Here is a 14,595-nt window from a genome sequence, read left to right as displayed (position 1 = left end):
CAAGAATAATAATGAAGACTAAATATTGAGGTGCCAGGAACTGAGCTGAACATTTTATTTGTATGAACTAATTTAATCCTCACTACACCCAATGAGATACTTACGATTATGATTTCCATTTTACAGATGAGGAAGCTGAAACTTAGAGGGCTTAAATGACTTGTTCCAGGTCCTCTGGCTAACAGGTAGAGCAGGAATTTGAACCTATGCAGTTAGGATGGCAGAGCCTACAACCTTAACCACTATTTTATATTGTATTCACAGCGCCGTGTACACCTGTCCCTAAAATTTCTGCAAATTCCTCTGGGAATATCCCTTATAAAATGATTCCTGAAAATAACTCACAAACTAAAAAGAAGCCTTTATACTGCCACTAACTTATTACAAGCCTTCACAGGTTTAGAAATTTAGTGGACTAAGATAGGACTGCAGAAGCTCTTTGGGGGTCTCCCAGCCTCTGTCTCCAATCACCCTTCCCATTTCAGAGACAAGGGTTTTTCTAACATGCAATCTGCTGATATGCCTCTCCTGAGTAGAGGGTCCCCTCCTGGTTTCCCATGGCTTTTAGATGAAACTCAAACTCTTGCCTATCTCTTCTTGCCTCCCCACTACCATTCTGTCCTCCCCTCTTCTGCCTGACAAGATGTTTCATGCCCCTCTGCCTGCCCATGTCCAATTCTCTCTTAACGATAACTCAACACCCCTGTTGTCTTTAATACTCCCTCCTTCAATCCTTAGCGTTGGATTCCCTTGTGCAGGAAAGCTGGCTTAGGAGTCCTGCTCTCTGCTCTCCTAGCGTCCTGTGCATATGCTGACACCGCATTGATTGCACTGCATCGGTTTATGTGCTTGTCTCCCCAGAGAGATCACAAACATGTCTCTTTAGCTGTTACATCTTTCCAGCTTTTCAATATTTTAAGCCAGGACCTGGTGTAATTTGGACACAGTATGTATTCAACAAATGTTGAGTGAGTAAAACAAGGATGATATATGGTGTGACTCGAGACCCAGACACAACTATACATTGCCCCCTGAAAAGTACTGGTGAGTTTCCAGGTTGGTAATTTTGATTTTTCATTTCCTGTCCCCAACTTTTATTTTTGGGTACTATAGATACTGCAGATTAGAAACCTGGTTAGATAACGTGTACCTATTTGCAACTTTCAAACAAATAGACTAAGCCAGGTGAACTCCTTTGGAAACCACTACTTGATGAGAAAGCCACCCAGCAGATTCTGTGCCATCCTCTGTCCCTCACTAACACATGCAGCCACTGTCTGAGTCTGGCAGAAGTAAGGGAGAGTGACACCTCTGCATCTCCAGGGTCCTGAAGAATTGCTGCCTCCATGAACAGGATGGTGACTGGCAGGTCCCCTTCCTTCAGCCTTTTTAAGCCTTCTTCAAATGCTCCCGGCCAGTCCTTGAAGGGGTTTTCAGTGTGAAAGTAATATCCCTACAACACAGAGAAGGGCCAGTACAGGATTCACTGACATATGCCTTCATTCTTAGATTCAGTAAGTTTTCTTTGAATTTTAATTTAATTTATTTATTTCAATTATTTGATTTATTCAATTTAAATTTAAATTTGTTTTTCCTTATTGTGAATATAGTACATTTTCATTACATACATTTTAGATAATACTGAATAGTATAAAAAGAACAGAAAGTTATCCAAAATACTGCAACCTAAATATGACCACTGCTAACATTTTGAGTTTGTTTTTCTTCTGATTTTTTTTTTGTTCTTTTTGTTTTAACCATTTCCTCTCAAGATTTAAAAAATACTGACTCTTTTGACATATTTTTGCTAAGTGCTGCCAGCAACCCTCCTGAAATGTTAATACCACATACTGTATATCTGTTTATGTACTATGGCCCCTTGGAGAACTGCAAATCATTGTAATGTCTAAGATTTTTTTTTTTGCCCCAACCCCAAATCAGTTTTTATCCCATTGGGGACTATATCACCCCTGTTGAGAATGCATGTTTTAAAGTTATAGGATTTTATTACTGCAAAAATTTAAATAATACAGAATGTACAAATAATTGTCTAGTATCTTTCTGTGAGTACACAAATTAACAAATAGGCTTATACTGTATATATATAGCTTTATAACTTAGGCCCCACTTAGTTTAATACTGTAATTATTTCTGTTATTAAAATTATTTATATGGATATACTAAATTTACTTACCCAATCCCCTATCGATGGACATTCATGTTATTTTAAACTTTTTATCATAAATTAAGCCATAATGAAAGCCTCATGCTCATATCTTTGCCTGCATTTGCTTATTACCCGAGGATAGACTCCTAGAGGATTTATTAGGTTAAAGGCTATGAAATGTTTTTAAGCCCTTGATACATGTAACTGAATTGTTTATGAGAAAGTTTGTCCCAACTTAAATTCTCACCTGAAGTATCTGAGAGATATTATTTGTTTAAATTTGATAGATATAAATAAGCTAGCCCATTGATGATGTTACAAAGGTTTAAAAATAGAACATCTTCTTTCTCCATAGGTGCTTAGAAAGACAAAACCCCCTATCAAAAGCCACAGGGGACGACCAGCTTTTGTGGGGGTCCTGCGGATATGGATTCCTGGGAGTGAGGGGCTGAGGGGCCCTGCCTGGCCACAGGGGCAAGGGTCACAGCCCAGAGTCTGATGATCTGCATCAGTGCTCTCTCTTCTTACTTAGCTTTGCTTTCTTTGTGGAAAAGAAAATTATTTTTAATGAGATGGTTGTTGATTTTTTGAGACTGCCTGGCCCACTGAGGGACAGACAATATTGGGAGGAGGCAGACATTTTAATGACTATGTGGATTGCAAATCCCCTCAAATCAGAGACTATTCATCATCATCTCCCCAGAGCCTGGTGTAAGAGTAGATACTCACTAAATATTTCTTGGATTAACAAAATATCACGGAAATTATCCAGAACTGAATATTATTGAGACTTCCTCCACCACAAAACCCATAATATATACTTGTATGTGTTTTTTTGTATGTAAAAAATTTACACATTTCTATCTTTCAAGTCATTTATATTTATTCCTCAGTGTTTTTTCACTTCCCCCCTCAAGTGTTTTTAAAAACATAAATCCTAGAGCAACTTGGACTTCATGGGTAATTTGGCTGGTTGTTCACTGCACTTGTACATTTGTGGCTCCTATCAGGGGAGTAGCTCCGAGGAATTCCCCTGGGACTTGACCTGGTTGTGTGAAAAGTGTCTTTCCCACTGAATTTCTTTGCTCGCTGTATAATGATGCCCTGTGGAGTGTAGCCCTAAGCCCATGCTGCCTTCTCTTGCCATTAATGTCACTCCTGTTGTTAGCACACCAACAGGACTCACGTGACTGGCTGGCAAAGCATTGCGGGATAAGCCCAGTTCTTGTTCCACCCAACCCTCAAGGTCAGTTAGTTCAGTAACCAGCCGGCAATCAGGATCCAGGTTCTGGTTGGCTGCCAAAGTGTCTGTCTGATCACTTACAAAAATAAGAGCCTTTCATTCAAGTTTGGCTGCCTTCACTATTGTTTCTATCTGTCAGAATTTCTTCTAGGTCAGATTGACATGAAATTGTCTTTTTAATTCTTGGATTTTGGACAACATAGTTGTTGACTAATCTATGAAATGTGATTCAAAAAGGTTGAGAAAACCATTTAAGAACAGAATTGGTTACCTTCTCACTAGCTGAGACTGTAACTTGGTTCTGGGCTTCTTGGTTCTCAGATATCCAGTTCCTCCGGGCCATTTCTTCCCATTCTGCTTGCATCTTATCCCAAAACTCTGTGTCTGACTGGGAGACAGAAGAAATGAAGAGAGAATTATTTAAGAACATGCTACATCATCTGATTTATTCCTACAGAGACGGTTTTGCTAGCAGATCAAAGTGAGTTCTGAGGAGGAAGACACTGTTCTAGCCGGCCACATCCAATGATACTCATGCTTGAAGAGCTTCTGGAGGGTGCTCAGCGGTCAAAGTGTTGACATGGATTAGTTGTGACTTTCCCCAGCAGGAAAATAACTACCACTTGAAGGACCAGAATCATCTACACCAAATTCAGCCAAAAAGCCACTACTTCTACAGAGTTTCAAGTGTGGGCATTCGGCACGCATTTTAGGAAGGGGGGCCTCTCCCAGTGTTGCTTCTAGCACATGAGGAACTAGAAAGACTGTTTTGGGACTGGCTAGGCAGTGACTGGACAAGGGACAGTAACATTAGTCGATCCTATTCTGTGATAAGTACTGTGCTAGGAAAAAACTGAGCCTAGAGTGTTATGTTATGGTCCCAAAGCTTGGAGTCACAGGATCTGAATCCCATCTGGCTCCCAAACCCGCACTTAGCAGCTTATGGCGAACTTGGCCTCCTGGTGCTAAAGAGTGAAGGACCCTGGTGTGGACCTGAATGAATCCTCCTCAAGGCTCTTTCTACAGTAGGGTGACGTTTTTGAAAAATATCACTCTGTGGGTTTTTTCCCTTAAAATTTCCCCGTTGTCTTCTATGAGGGAAATCAGGCCATTTGCTCTTCTCTACTTCAGGGAAGGTGTGTGTCCTAGCCCGAAGCAGAATTTTTCTGCAAGAGCTGTCCCTGGTTGGCTTCTATTTTATTAAGCTAGAAGAGAGTACTTTAGATGTCCCGGGGGGAAAAGGAAGGAGCCAGTATCTTAAAGAATTTAAGAGAGATAGGGGAACTTTCCAAGGGTAAGGGAAGAGAGGGAGACTATTGGTTCTGATTAGCAGGAGACTGATGCTCAGCTTTTAGGTGTTTCCCAGGCAAATTGTCCTGACCTCAGAGTGGATGACTGAGGGTGTGACTAGTGGGCTAGCTTGAACCCTGATCCACATGGCAGGGAAACAGAAACTGAATTTCAAGGAGCCACTCTGAGCCTGGACAGCTGTTAGTGATCACCACAACAGACAAGAGGGTGGTCTCTGTCCTTGTTTTCTGGCACTACCTAAGCCTTCCACATTTTCTGCCTGAAACTAACTACCTGCCAGTTTGGTAAGAAAGATACTTGGAAACCACTTTATTATCTTTAAAGAAAACAAAATGGGTATTCCTGGAACACCTGAGTCTGGGACTAAGATTCATACCCTTTACCTGCAAATCTCAATTTCTATGATTCTAAGTCCTGTGACCTATTAACACAGGACATAGCGGTTAAGCTTAAGGTTAACCTTCCCCTTTTAATCCTCCCTGTCTGCCTGGGTGGTGGCTGCCCTGAAGTGAGAGAACTCTTCAGGGCTGCTCTGAATGGCAATTATAACCTTATTTCTCTCGGATACGAATGTTAATGGAATAAGGGCCAACCCAATGTGATCGATCCTCGGCTACTAAATAAATAGCAGGTCTTGCTCGCCTCCCTTATTATGTCCAGAATCCTCGTTCCCACCACAGAAGCTAGTCCCTCTGACAGAGGCGTCCCTCATGAAGGGTTAGAGCAGCAGGCATCTTGACAGTCTGTGTCTGAGATGCTGGACGTACGTGGAATGGCCACTAGGTACCCAGGCTAAGGTTAGGAATAACATTCAACATCTCCTTTTAAAGGCTTTTTCTAGTAGAATACCACATTGTGCAGACAGAATGATCTCAAATATACAAAAGCAATGGCCGGATGAAAGACTAGGAGAACATATGCTGCCATGCTGATAGAAATGTGTCTTTGCATGAAGGCATGAGGGGGGATGTTTTCCCTGCTTCTTTATACTTTTTATACTTTCTGAATTTTCTACAATGAGCATATTTTGCTTTTATAATAAAAAAATGAGGTTAAAAAAACAAAAAAGAAAAATACCTTTCCTTTTTTTAAAAAAAAAAATCATGAAAGCTGAATATGATTAGATACTGAGGGATTTGGAGAAAATTTGGGGAACTCATTTTTTTAATAGCTTTTCAAAGATGCAGTTTTAACTTGGCTGTATTAGAAATGAAGAAAAGTCTATCAAGTGAATTTTGTAATGTTTACTGACGTTCCCACATCCCCACTGGGTGATGTGAAAGGATGACTGCACCTACTTCCTAAGGCAGATAGGTTCCTCTAGCAAGAGTCCTTGGAATTGAAAGCGTGTTAGAAGTCTTCTGCATGAGAGAATGAGGAGGATTTCATAATGTGTACATCTGAGTTACAAAAGGATGTGTCACCTTTCCTGTGGTTTCAAATTAGAGCAGTAGATGCAAAAATAAGACTGCTGTGGAAAACAGACAGAACCTCCTCTGAGGTGGGGCGGCCAGGCTCTCATTTAATGAGATACACCAGGACTTACTGTTACCACTTAAAATGAGTTACTGCTGACTAATTAAAGTGCACAGCACAGTTCTCATTTAATTACCGAAGACTACTTTTAGCATAATCAATTTTCATCCTGTCTCGGAATCCAGACTTCATTCACGTAGCTGCAATTAACACTGCTTCCCCCTGCCCCGCGTTTTTAAATCAATTTTAGAGAAACCTGAAGCATATTTGAATTTTAAACATTTTAGACAAGATCAGGGGGATTTTATTTATTGATGATTTTCTTAGCTGTTCTGGGATTTTGGTAGATTGTTTTTTATACTCTACATGTAACAGGTTATCTGGTCATAGCAAAGATGAACTATTGTTTGCATTCCATTTCCATTTCTAAGAGTAACTTTCTGATGGTCACAATAGTACATACTCATAAAAAACCTGGGATATGCAGTGTGGCGGTTAAGAATAGCAGCTTTCTCCTCAGATGGACCTGGGTTCAAATTCTTGCTTCATCATTGCCCTTCTGCAAGTCCCTTAATTTCTGTGAGTCTCGTTTTCCTTATCTTTAAGATGAAGACTTAATAGTGGTTTTGGTTAGTTGTTATGGTGACTACATGAGAAAATGTATCTGTGGCATAAAGCATATGGTAGATGCTCAATAAAAGTACATGTTCTTACTAGCGTTTTTGTACCATTGAGAAAAATATAATGAATGAACAAAAATCACCCACAACCTCAAAGCTCAAATATACATGCTGTGAGTATTTTGGTGTTTTTTGTTTGTTTGTTTTTGTTTTTTATTATTTAAGACCTTTATTAACAGGTGCTTGCAGTTTGTCGACTTTCTTGAAAAAATGAAGTTGTAAACTTTTATTACAAATTAAAAAGGAAGTTCTTAAAAATCTCACCTTGACCAGATATGAAACAATTTAAAAACCTTTAAAGGCGCATTGAGAAAAACCAGGCTTTTTTTTTTTTTTTTTTAAATACGTTTGTTATTACCAAAAAAGACATCTTTAGGTAAAAATAATAAAAACCCCATGCTGCATAGATAATGCAGATAGTTCTAGTTATCTGGTCAACGGGCAAAAAGTGAGCACTTAAGGTCTTCAGCTCCAATCTTGTTCATTTCTTATTGCTGGAATTTCATATTCATTTCTTCTTGTTGGATGACTAAACCGGACGATGGTGGAGATGGTAAGCCGGCATTTACTCAGCCCCGCCCTGCTCAGCCTCGGGAGCCCACGAATTCTCAGCTGGTGGATCGGCTGCTGTTGTCTCTTTGCCGTCCTGTGGTTTAGGGTTTTCTGGGCGTCTGCGTGGGTCATTGAAGTTGCTGCGGTACCGACGTTGAGGCGGCTGCTGACCTTGGGTCTCATCTCCTTGATTCTCTTTATCCTCTTCATTGCCATCCTCTCTGGGCTGTCTTTGGCGAGGAAGGGCCCCTGCGGCATCGTGGTCTATAAACCTGATACATATTTTGTCTTACTGGTGGTCCACCTTGTTCTCCTGCACCCTGGTTGGCAGGACTCTCCATCACTTCTCCCTGCACAGGAGGGTTGGGACAGGGCGGTCGTGGCTCACAGGGTCTCCGCATGTAGTAAGGTGGGAGCCTTCGCCTGCGTGGGGCCGGCGTGGCTGGGCCTGGCCTGCAGGAGCGCTCTCGGGTCCCTCATTCTCCCCCACTCTCACTATTCTGGCAACGCTGCCCTGCGACGTGGAGAGCGCCTATCACGGTTGCGGTCTGCTGCCTATTTACTGCCTTGAACTGCAATTCCACCAGGGCCTGTAACAGTTGCTGCCTCCGCACCCTTTTCTCCTTAAACAACATCAAACTCCAGTGCGAAGGTACTTCCTGGGGTTGTTCTTCTTTATGGCAGTCTGGTGTACAAATACATCTTCTTTGGTGTCATTCCTGTTGATGAAACCATATCCGTTTCTTACATTGAACCATTTTCCTGTCCCCAAAACCTTCGTTGCGATGACCTTCTTGTCCCCGTCGGCAGGCGCCGCCGATGTGAGGCCGCCGATGTGAGGCCGCCCGCGCCACCGCTCCCTGCGCCGCTGCGGGTGGTGTCCGGCTTGGTGTCAGCGGCGCTGAGGGCGGGGGCGGCGGGCGGCTGCTGGGTTTCGGCCTCGCTGCTCTCGGTTGCGGCCGTGGGGACGGGGGCCGCTGCGGCTCCTCCCGATGTGTGATGGTGACTAGGCCGGGGTGGCGGTGGGGCTGCACTGGGCTCTCTAGGGTCCGCTCTCCGCTCCCGCTACGGATCGAACTCATTTTGGTGTTTTAATCTGCTAGAAATACATATTCTTCTGGACACCTTCTTTATCTTTATTTAAATCTTCCCTTCCACCTAATCATTTGAAAACAGGAGCAAGGTTAAGAAAATGATGGCAAAGCCTCTCTAATGAAATGTTATACAGCAATTAAAACGATGTTTATGAATAGTTTATGATAACATTGAATAGTCCCTGAGTTTTAATGTTCCTTGATAAATAGTATCATTACAATGATAGAAAAACCACAACAGTCATGGGCCAGGAAAAAAGACTGTAGAGCAGTGCACCAATAGCACTGCTTTTATGGGATGGGGTTATGAGTAATTTATTTCATCACCTTTTCTTGTACTTTTTAGCAGTTTCCAAATTTTCTATTGCTAGCATGTGTTATTTTGGTGGAAAAGTAAGATTTGGTTAAAAAAGGCTTACTTCTTTTCAATTTCAATTCCTCCATCCTGTTTTCTTCAATGATCCCACACTAGAGCAGTTTGAATTGCCTCTGAATTCCTTCAACAGTGACGTTCTGTGTCAGTAGTTTGGAAGAAGAGAGATGGGTGCTAGAAGCCGCCGTTATCTCTGTGAACTTGAGTCAGTCATTTTTTTTTTTTTTAACTCATCTGTACATTATTTTTCCTCATTTGTAAAGTGAAAAGAATAGGTACATTAGATAGCAGCTTAGGCTTCTTTGGCTACACAGATTAACTGAGATCAGAATAAGGGGGAAGGAGCATCTTAGCACAGAATCACATTTTTTTTGAAGGCAGCTTCTAATTTCCAATAATTATATTTTAAAATATTATCCCAATAGTATATTTGACATTTTTTGCTTCCCTTTTTTGACTGTAAAACTGGAAAATAAAAATTTCTGTAAGTACCGGGGTAAAATTAAATTTTAATTAAATTAAAAAATAAAGAATAAAAAAATAAGCAATTTATTTTAGAACCAGGAAGTTTTAAGGGACGGCAGCATATTATCAGTTTCAATTCACCAGTCCATATTAGTCATCTTCTAGTAAACACAGAGATGCTCTGATTTTGTGATCCAATGTAATTAGCAGTCAGAAAGGTCCTGGGGTTGTTATGGAAAGGAACTGATCAATGTGAGGTTACACGCCAGTTCTGCCTGTGAGGAGTCTAGCTTTCTTTGTGACTCCTTAGGTGTCCATTGATTAGCTGCCACGGGATCAAAATGTAAAAAAACCAAACCAAACCAAACCAAACCAACTAACTCTGCAGATGCAGAAGAAAAGAAAGCACCTCTTTTACATGGCAAGAAATCAAAACCACCATGCAAGTTTAGATAAAGTATTTGCCACAAGAAGCAGTTTTTGTTGAGGTGAAATTATGTGCAGATCAGTGTGGGGCTTTGTTGCCCTGCGGTCCAGTAGTCCAGGCTGACTGACAGCGCCTGAATATCCCCACCCACCACATCTCCTGTTGACTAAGAGCTCAATTCTAGCTGAGAATTCCATGTGGCTGCCCAAAGAACATATTCAACTTGGGGCTGTAATCACAGATGTGCAGTGCCACATAGTGAGGCTCATTGACAAACTGGAGTCTATTCAGGCAAGAATGACCTTGGGCAGGAGTAACCCTGCTTATGAAGAATGGGTAAAGGAGCAATTCCTCTGCCAAAGGAAGTCAGGGGAGGATGAGAGCTGAGTGAGCCACACTAGGCTTGTTCTGCAGACAGCAGAACTAGGACGAATGAATAAGTGGTGGTTCCAGGGGGACAGAGTTTCATCAAATGCAATATAAAACTGCCTGAAAGTGGAATGGGCTCCCTCCTTTTCAGAAGGATAGGTTCCCCCACATTAGTAGTTTTCAGAGACAGAATGACCAATATGAGGACCAATGTAAAGGCAATTCCCAAATCAAATAGAGGTTTGACCTACTGAATTCTCTGGTCCCAAACAACTCTGAGTGTCTCTGGTGGCAATGTTATTAATGAACTGATTTATTGAGTCAAACAGGAAGGCTCAAAGTTAATAAAATCTCTATGAGATGAAAAATGGATCTGTCATGCATTCCCCTTCCTCAATCTAAAGTGTGTAGGGAGCAAAACAGATGAGCTTTGGCTTCAGGTAGAACAGGCTGGAATTCCAGCTATGCCCTTGTCATGTGACCCTAGGCAATTTAGTTCACCTCTTTAACTAGGTTAGCTCATCTGCAAAATGTAAAAAGTCTCTTAGAGTGGTAATGAGAATTAAGTGAAACAATGCATGGGAAGTGCTTTGAACTTGTAACATCTGAGAGCTAAGGAATCAGCAGTTAGTGTTATTTTATTACTCATAAATGAAAAAGAATATTTCCCAGGATAGAGAGAGAGTGCAATCCCTTAAACTATTGTAAACTGCGTGGTTCAGAAGTGTTGCAAAACAAAAATATCGGTACAAGCACTTAAAACAGATTCTCTGGTTGCCTCTGGGATACATGCTTCTTCCTTGTTTCAGTGGAGTCAGCTGTCACTGCAGATGCTGGCAGGCACCTGGGATATAGCCCGAGGCTCTCGAAAAGCAACGTGCCAGCAGGGTAGCTGAAGAAATGTGGGGAGGAAAGATTGGAAATGATGGCAAGGGGAGGAATGGGCACAGGAAGCTGGAAATAATACAATGTTCGAGCAGTTTGTCAGAAAAAATCAAGAGCCATTTCTTACAGAGAGAATCTAAGATAGTTTTCTGTTTTTTCCTTTCTCTTCCTTCTTACCTGGCAAGGGGGCAAAGAGGAATGGAATATTAAAGAACAAAGAGCAAAATCTGTTGTCCAAATGGGGAGGAGTCACTTTTGCTTTTAGCGTATTCATTAGCGAAGGAATGTCTTTGCAGAACTGAAATTTCACATGATTGTATCTGTGGTCTTGGCTCCTGTGGTATTTGCATTTACAAAAAAGAACAGCCATTAATGTTAATGTCACTGGAGTATGCCTGGGGTTTCCTGCTGCTTTGAGAGTAAGGTTTGGTGGGTCCAGATTGTCAGTGGCTGTTTTTATTTCATGCAGGCCTTTTGGCTGCTCTTGGGCAAGTAGGGGCAGGTGACTAGGGCTACTTTACCACTGGCATGAGGAGGTGGGGAGAGGGTCCCTGCTTTTTAGCCTTGTTTCATGTTGCAGGTGATGACAAGTCATGTGATAAAGGAAGCTGGTGTGTGGACAGTGGACTAAAGCAGTGTGACTCTGTTCCAAAAGCGGTTTCTTTTCCTTTAGCCATGTCTACAGGTAGTGAAAAGTTACTGGGAAACTCCTACTGGTTTTAAAAAACAAGGTATTAGACATATCTACTAAACCCAAATTACATGTTTTGTATTATGTGATTATTAAAACAAAACCAAACCACCTAGATGTGAATGCTACCCTCAAGAAGCTCACTCTCTGACAATAAAATAAAAATAGTGATAACTGTAATTCAGGACAGGGTGAACAATATGGTACAAAAAGAAATGAAGTTATTTACTCAATGTCACACTATTATTGGTAAATGACAGAACCAGAATTCAGAAGATTTAATTTTTTCCTTCTGTGGTAGATTGCATCTTCCCCAAACAGCCACAGTAGTATTTCTGGTCCCCCATCCTCTTCAGAACCTTGCCTTACTCCATTAAGAGGTGACCTATTGCCCGGTCTTCGAATGCCTGCTTTGACAAATAGAATGCAGTGGAAATGCCCTGGTGTGATTTCTGAGGCTTGGTACTATTTATTAAATAAAAGGTGATACAGCGTCTGCCTGCCTCTGCCTCAGGATACTCATCCCTGGAATCTGGCTACCATGTTGCAAGGAAGCCCAAGCCTCAAAGCAAGGCCACATGTAGGTGTTCTCAGTAACGTCTCAGATAACTACCAGCATACTCAGTCTGACACATGAGTGAACCTTCAGATAATTCCAGCCTCCCGCCATCACTCTCAGCCTTCAAGCCACCCTGACACATTGTGGAACAAAGATGAGCCATCCTTTGTGAGCCCTACCCAAATAACAGAGCTTTGAGCAAAATAAATATTGTTGTTTTCAGCCACAAGTACTGAGTAATTTATCACACAGCCATAGTGACTGGAACATCTTTTACTACTTTAGGTCCAAGGACTGGAGTAGGGGAGGAAGACTCGGCTTAGAGACAGGACGTTACTGCTGGGGCTTTTTTGAAAGGTTTTCAGGCTGATGAAGTATGGCAGCATTTCCCAAAAGAGTGTTCTAGGAACAAAGAGTTCTGTGGCCAAATGAGCTTGAAATACTTTAGGTTAAATCAAAGGCTACAGATTGGTGGCCTGTAGGCCAGATCCGACAAAGACTCTCCTTGACTAAACCTTAGTCAGGCTCCTCTGAGCCCTCTTCTCAACTAGACCTCAGTCTTGGATTTCCATGTCCATCTTTGCAGAGTCTGATTTTACTAAGAACCCTGCTAAGTCAGTTTAGGAAAAAATGCCCCCTGACTTGATATCTGCTTACCTCTGTATCTAATCAAATTCTCTATCCCTCAGCAAGTGATGTCTCATCACTCTGGCCTGCCCTCAGCAAGAATCCTGTCTAGTCAGTTTACCCAGAATCCCCCATACCCCTGACATTTCCTCTTAGTAATTTTCCGTCCACTGACCACCCCCCTGCTCCTTGGCTATGAATCCTCACTTCTCCAACCTGTATTTGGAATTGAGCCCAGTTCTACACTGAGCTCTCTTTTCCCCGGTTGTTCCTGAGTAAAATCTGTTTTTAACTGCTTTAACTACTGTACGGCTCTGGTTTTCTTTAGCAGATCTGGCCAAGAGACGTGTTCTCCTCTCTCATCTTGGATGTGAGGTTTCACATGAAAATCCAGATTTCAGACATTTTGTGAAGATCTATTGATACAAGGCCTATATTTCTAGAAGCAGCGACATTCAGGGGGTACACGTGGTTTCCTCTTCATCACAGTTGCCTCCAGGTCCTTACCTTTACCTGCCTGGCCCTGTGGGTAACTGACTTTACAGTTTCTGGACAGAAGTAAGCAGGCGCCTTGCTGAATGACTTCCTAGGATCTTTGCATGCTAATGTACATCTTAAATCTCTGAGAAGGGGTTGTAAGCTTGTAAGCAGAAGTCCTAAATGTATTTTACCTTGAACTGTGTGTGTGTGTCTCTGTGTATGTGTTTAGGGTTCTCTAGAACATAACTTGGAAAATGCTGAAATAAAGGCCCACAGCACGAGCATCTAAAGTTCCACAAAAACAGACCTCTGGTGGGATAATTTTTGTGTATCCTGAAATCAGCTCTCAGGGACAGGAGTTTACAACACAGTTTGTTTTTATGTGATTGTTTCCAGTGAAACGCATCTCCAATTAGCCAGCAGGTTTTCTCATTCTCACATCTGCTGTGTGAATCAGAATTCTTCACGATTTTGTTGTTGTTGTTATTCCAGAAAGGGAAATGAAACCCAAAATGTGGAGGGAAAAATTAAAATAATTTTTTGTATGTTTTTGAGAAGATAACTCATTTAATATATTTATCTTTTCAATACTAACTAGTCATTGAAAATGACCTTTGAAACTACATATAATTATGTACACAGATTGGACAAAGATTGAAGGAAACATGAAAAAACGAAAACAGCTAATTTATTAGTGTAGTGGCATTTCTGGGTAGTTCCTGATCTTTCCTCCCCCAATCTTCTGATTTCCTTTACTGTTTTTGCTTTTAAAACAACTGAATAAGAGAAAAATCTCTGTAAAGGAATCATTTTCTAGTGATCAACAAATTTTAAGTTCTATGGTTGGTTCAGGGATGGCAAAGCTAACAGCATCCAAATCTAGCCTTATATCGGGAATAGTGATTACGCGCAGGAGGTTTGGAGTTAGATCAGGTTAGAATCTCAGTTCTAGCACTTAAGAGCATTGTGATATTGAGCAAGTGACTGAATCTCTTTGTGTCCCAGTTTATCCACCTTAAAATGGGAATAACGCTGTCTTGGTAGGGCTGCTGTGAGCACCGAGTGAAACGAAGAATGTAAAGCACTTGGCTTAGAACGTAGAAAGTGCCCACGCAGGGGGTTGCATTTATGGCTACAACTAAAGCAACCTCAGGAGATCTAGAAATAAACCAGTTCTTTCCTCTTCCTTTTTCCTT

General features: G+C 41.5%; 1 protein-coding gene across 8 annotated transcripts in view; it reads right to left on the bottom strand.

The window, feature by feature from the left end:
- The window catches only part of PEX5L (peroxisomal biogenesis factor 5 like), a 164,340-nt gene that overhangs the window by 10,355 nt on the left and 139,390 nt on the right, over positions 1–14,595 (bottom strand). For all 8 annotated transcript variants that reach the window (XM_069472887.1, XM_069472890.1, XM_069472888.1 and 5 more), the window contains 2 exons: positions 3,682–3,798; positions 1,310–1,453 (listed from right to left, as the gene is read on the bottom strand). In XM_069472887.1, the coding sequence (XP_069328988.1) occupies positions 1,310–1,453; positions 3,682–3,798 (261 nt within the window). The remainder of the gene's footprint in view (positions 1–1,309; positions 1,454–3,681; positions 3,799–14,595) is intronic.

The sequence above is a fragment of the Eulemur rufifrons genome, chromosome 7 (assembly GCF_041146395.1).
Source record: "Eulemur rufifrons isolate Redbay chromosome 7, OSU_ERuf_1, whole genome shotgun sequence".
In the NCBI taxonomy this organism is placed as follows: Eukaryota; Metazoa; Chordata; class Mammalia; order Primates; family Lemuridae; genus Eulemur; species Eulemur rufifrons.
This window is presented reverse-complemented; position numbering and strand designations above follow the sequence as displayed.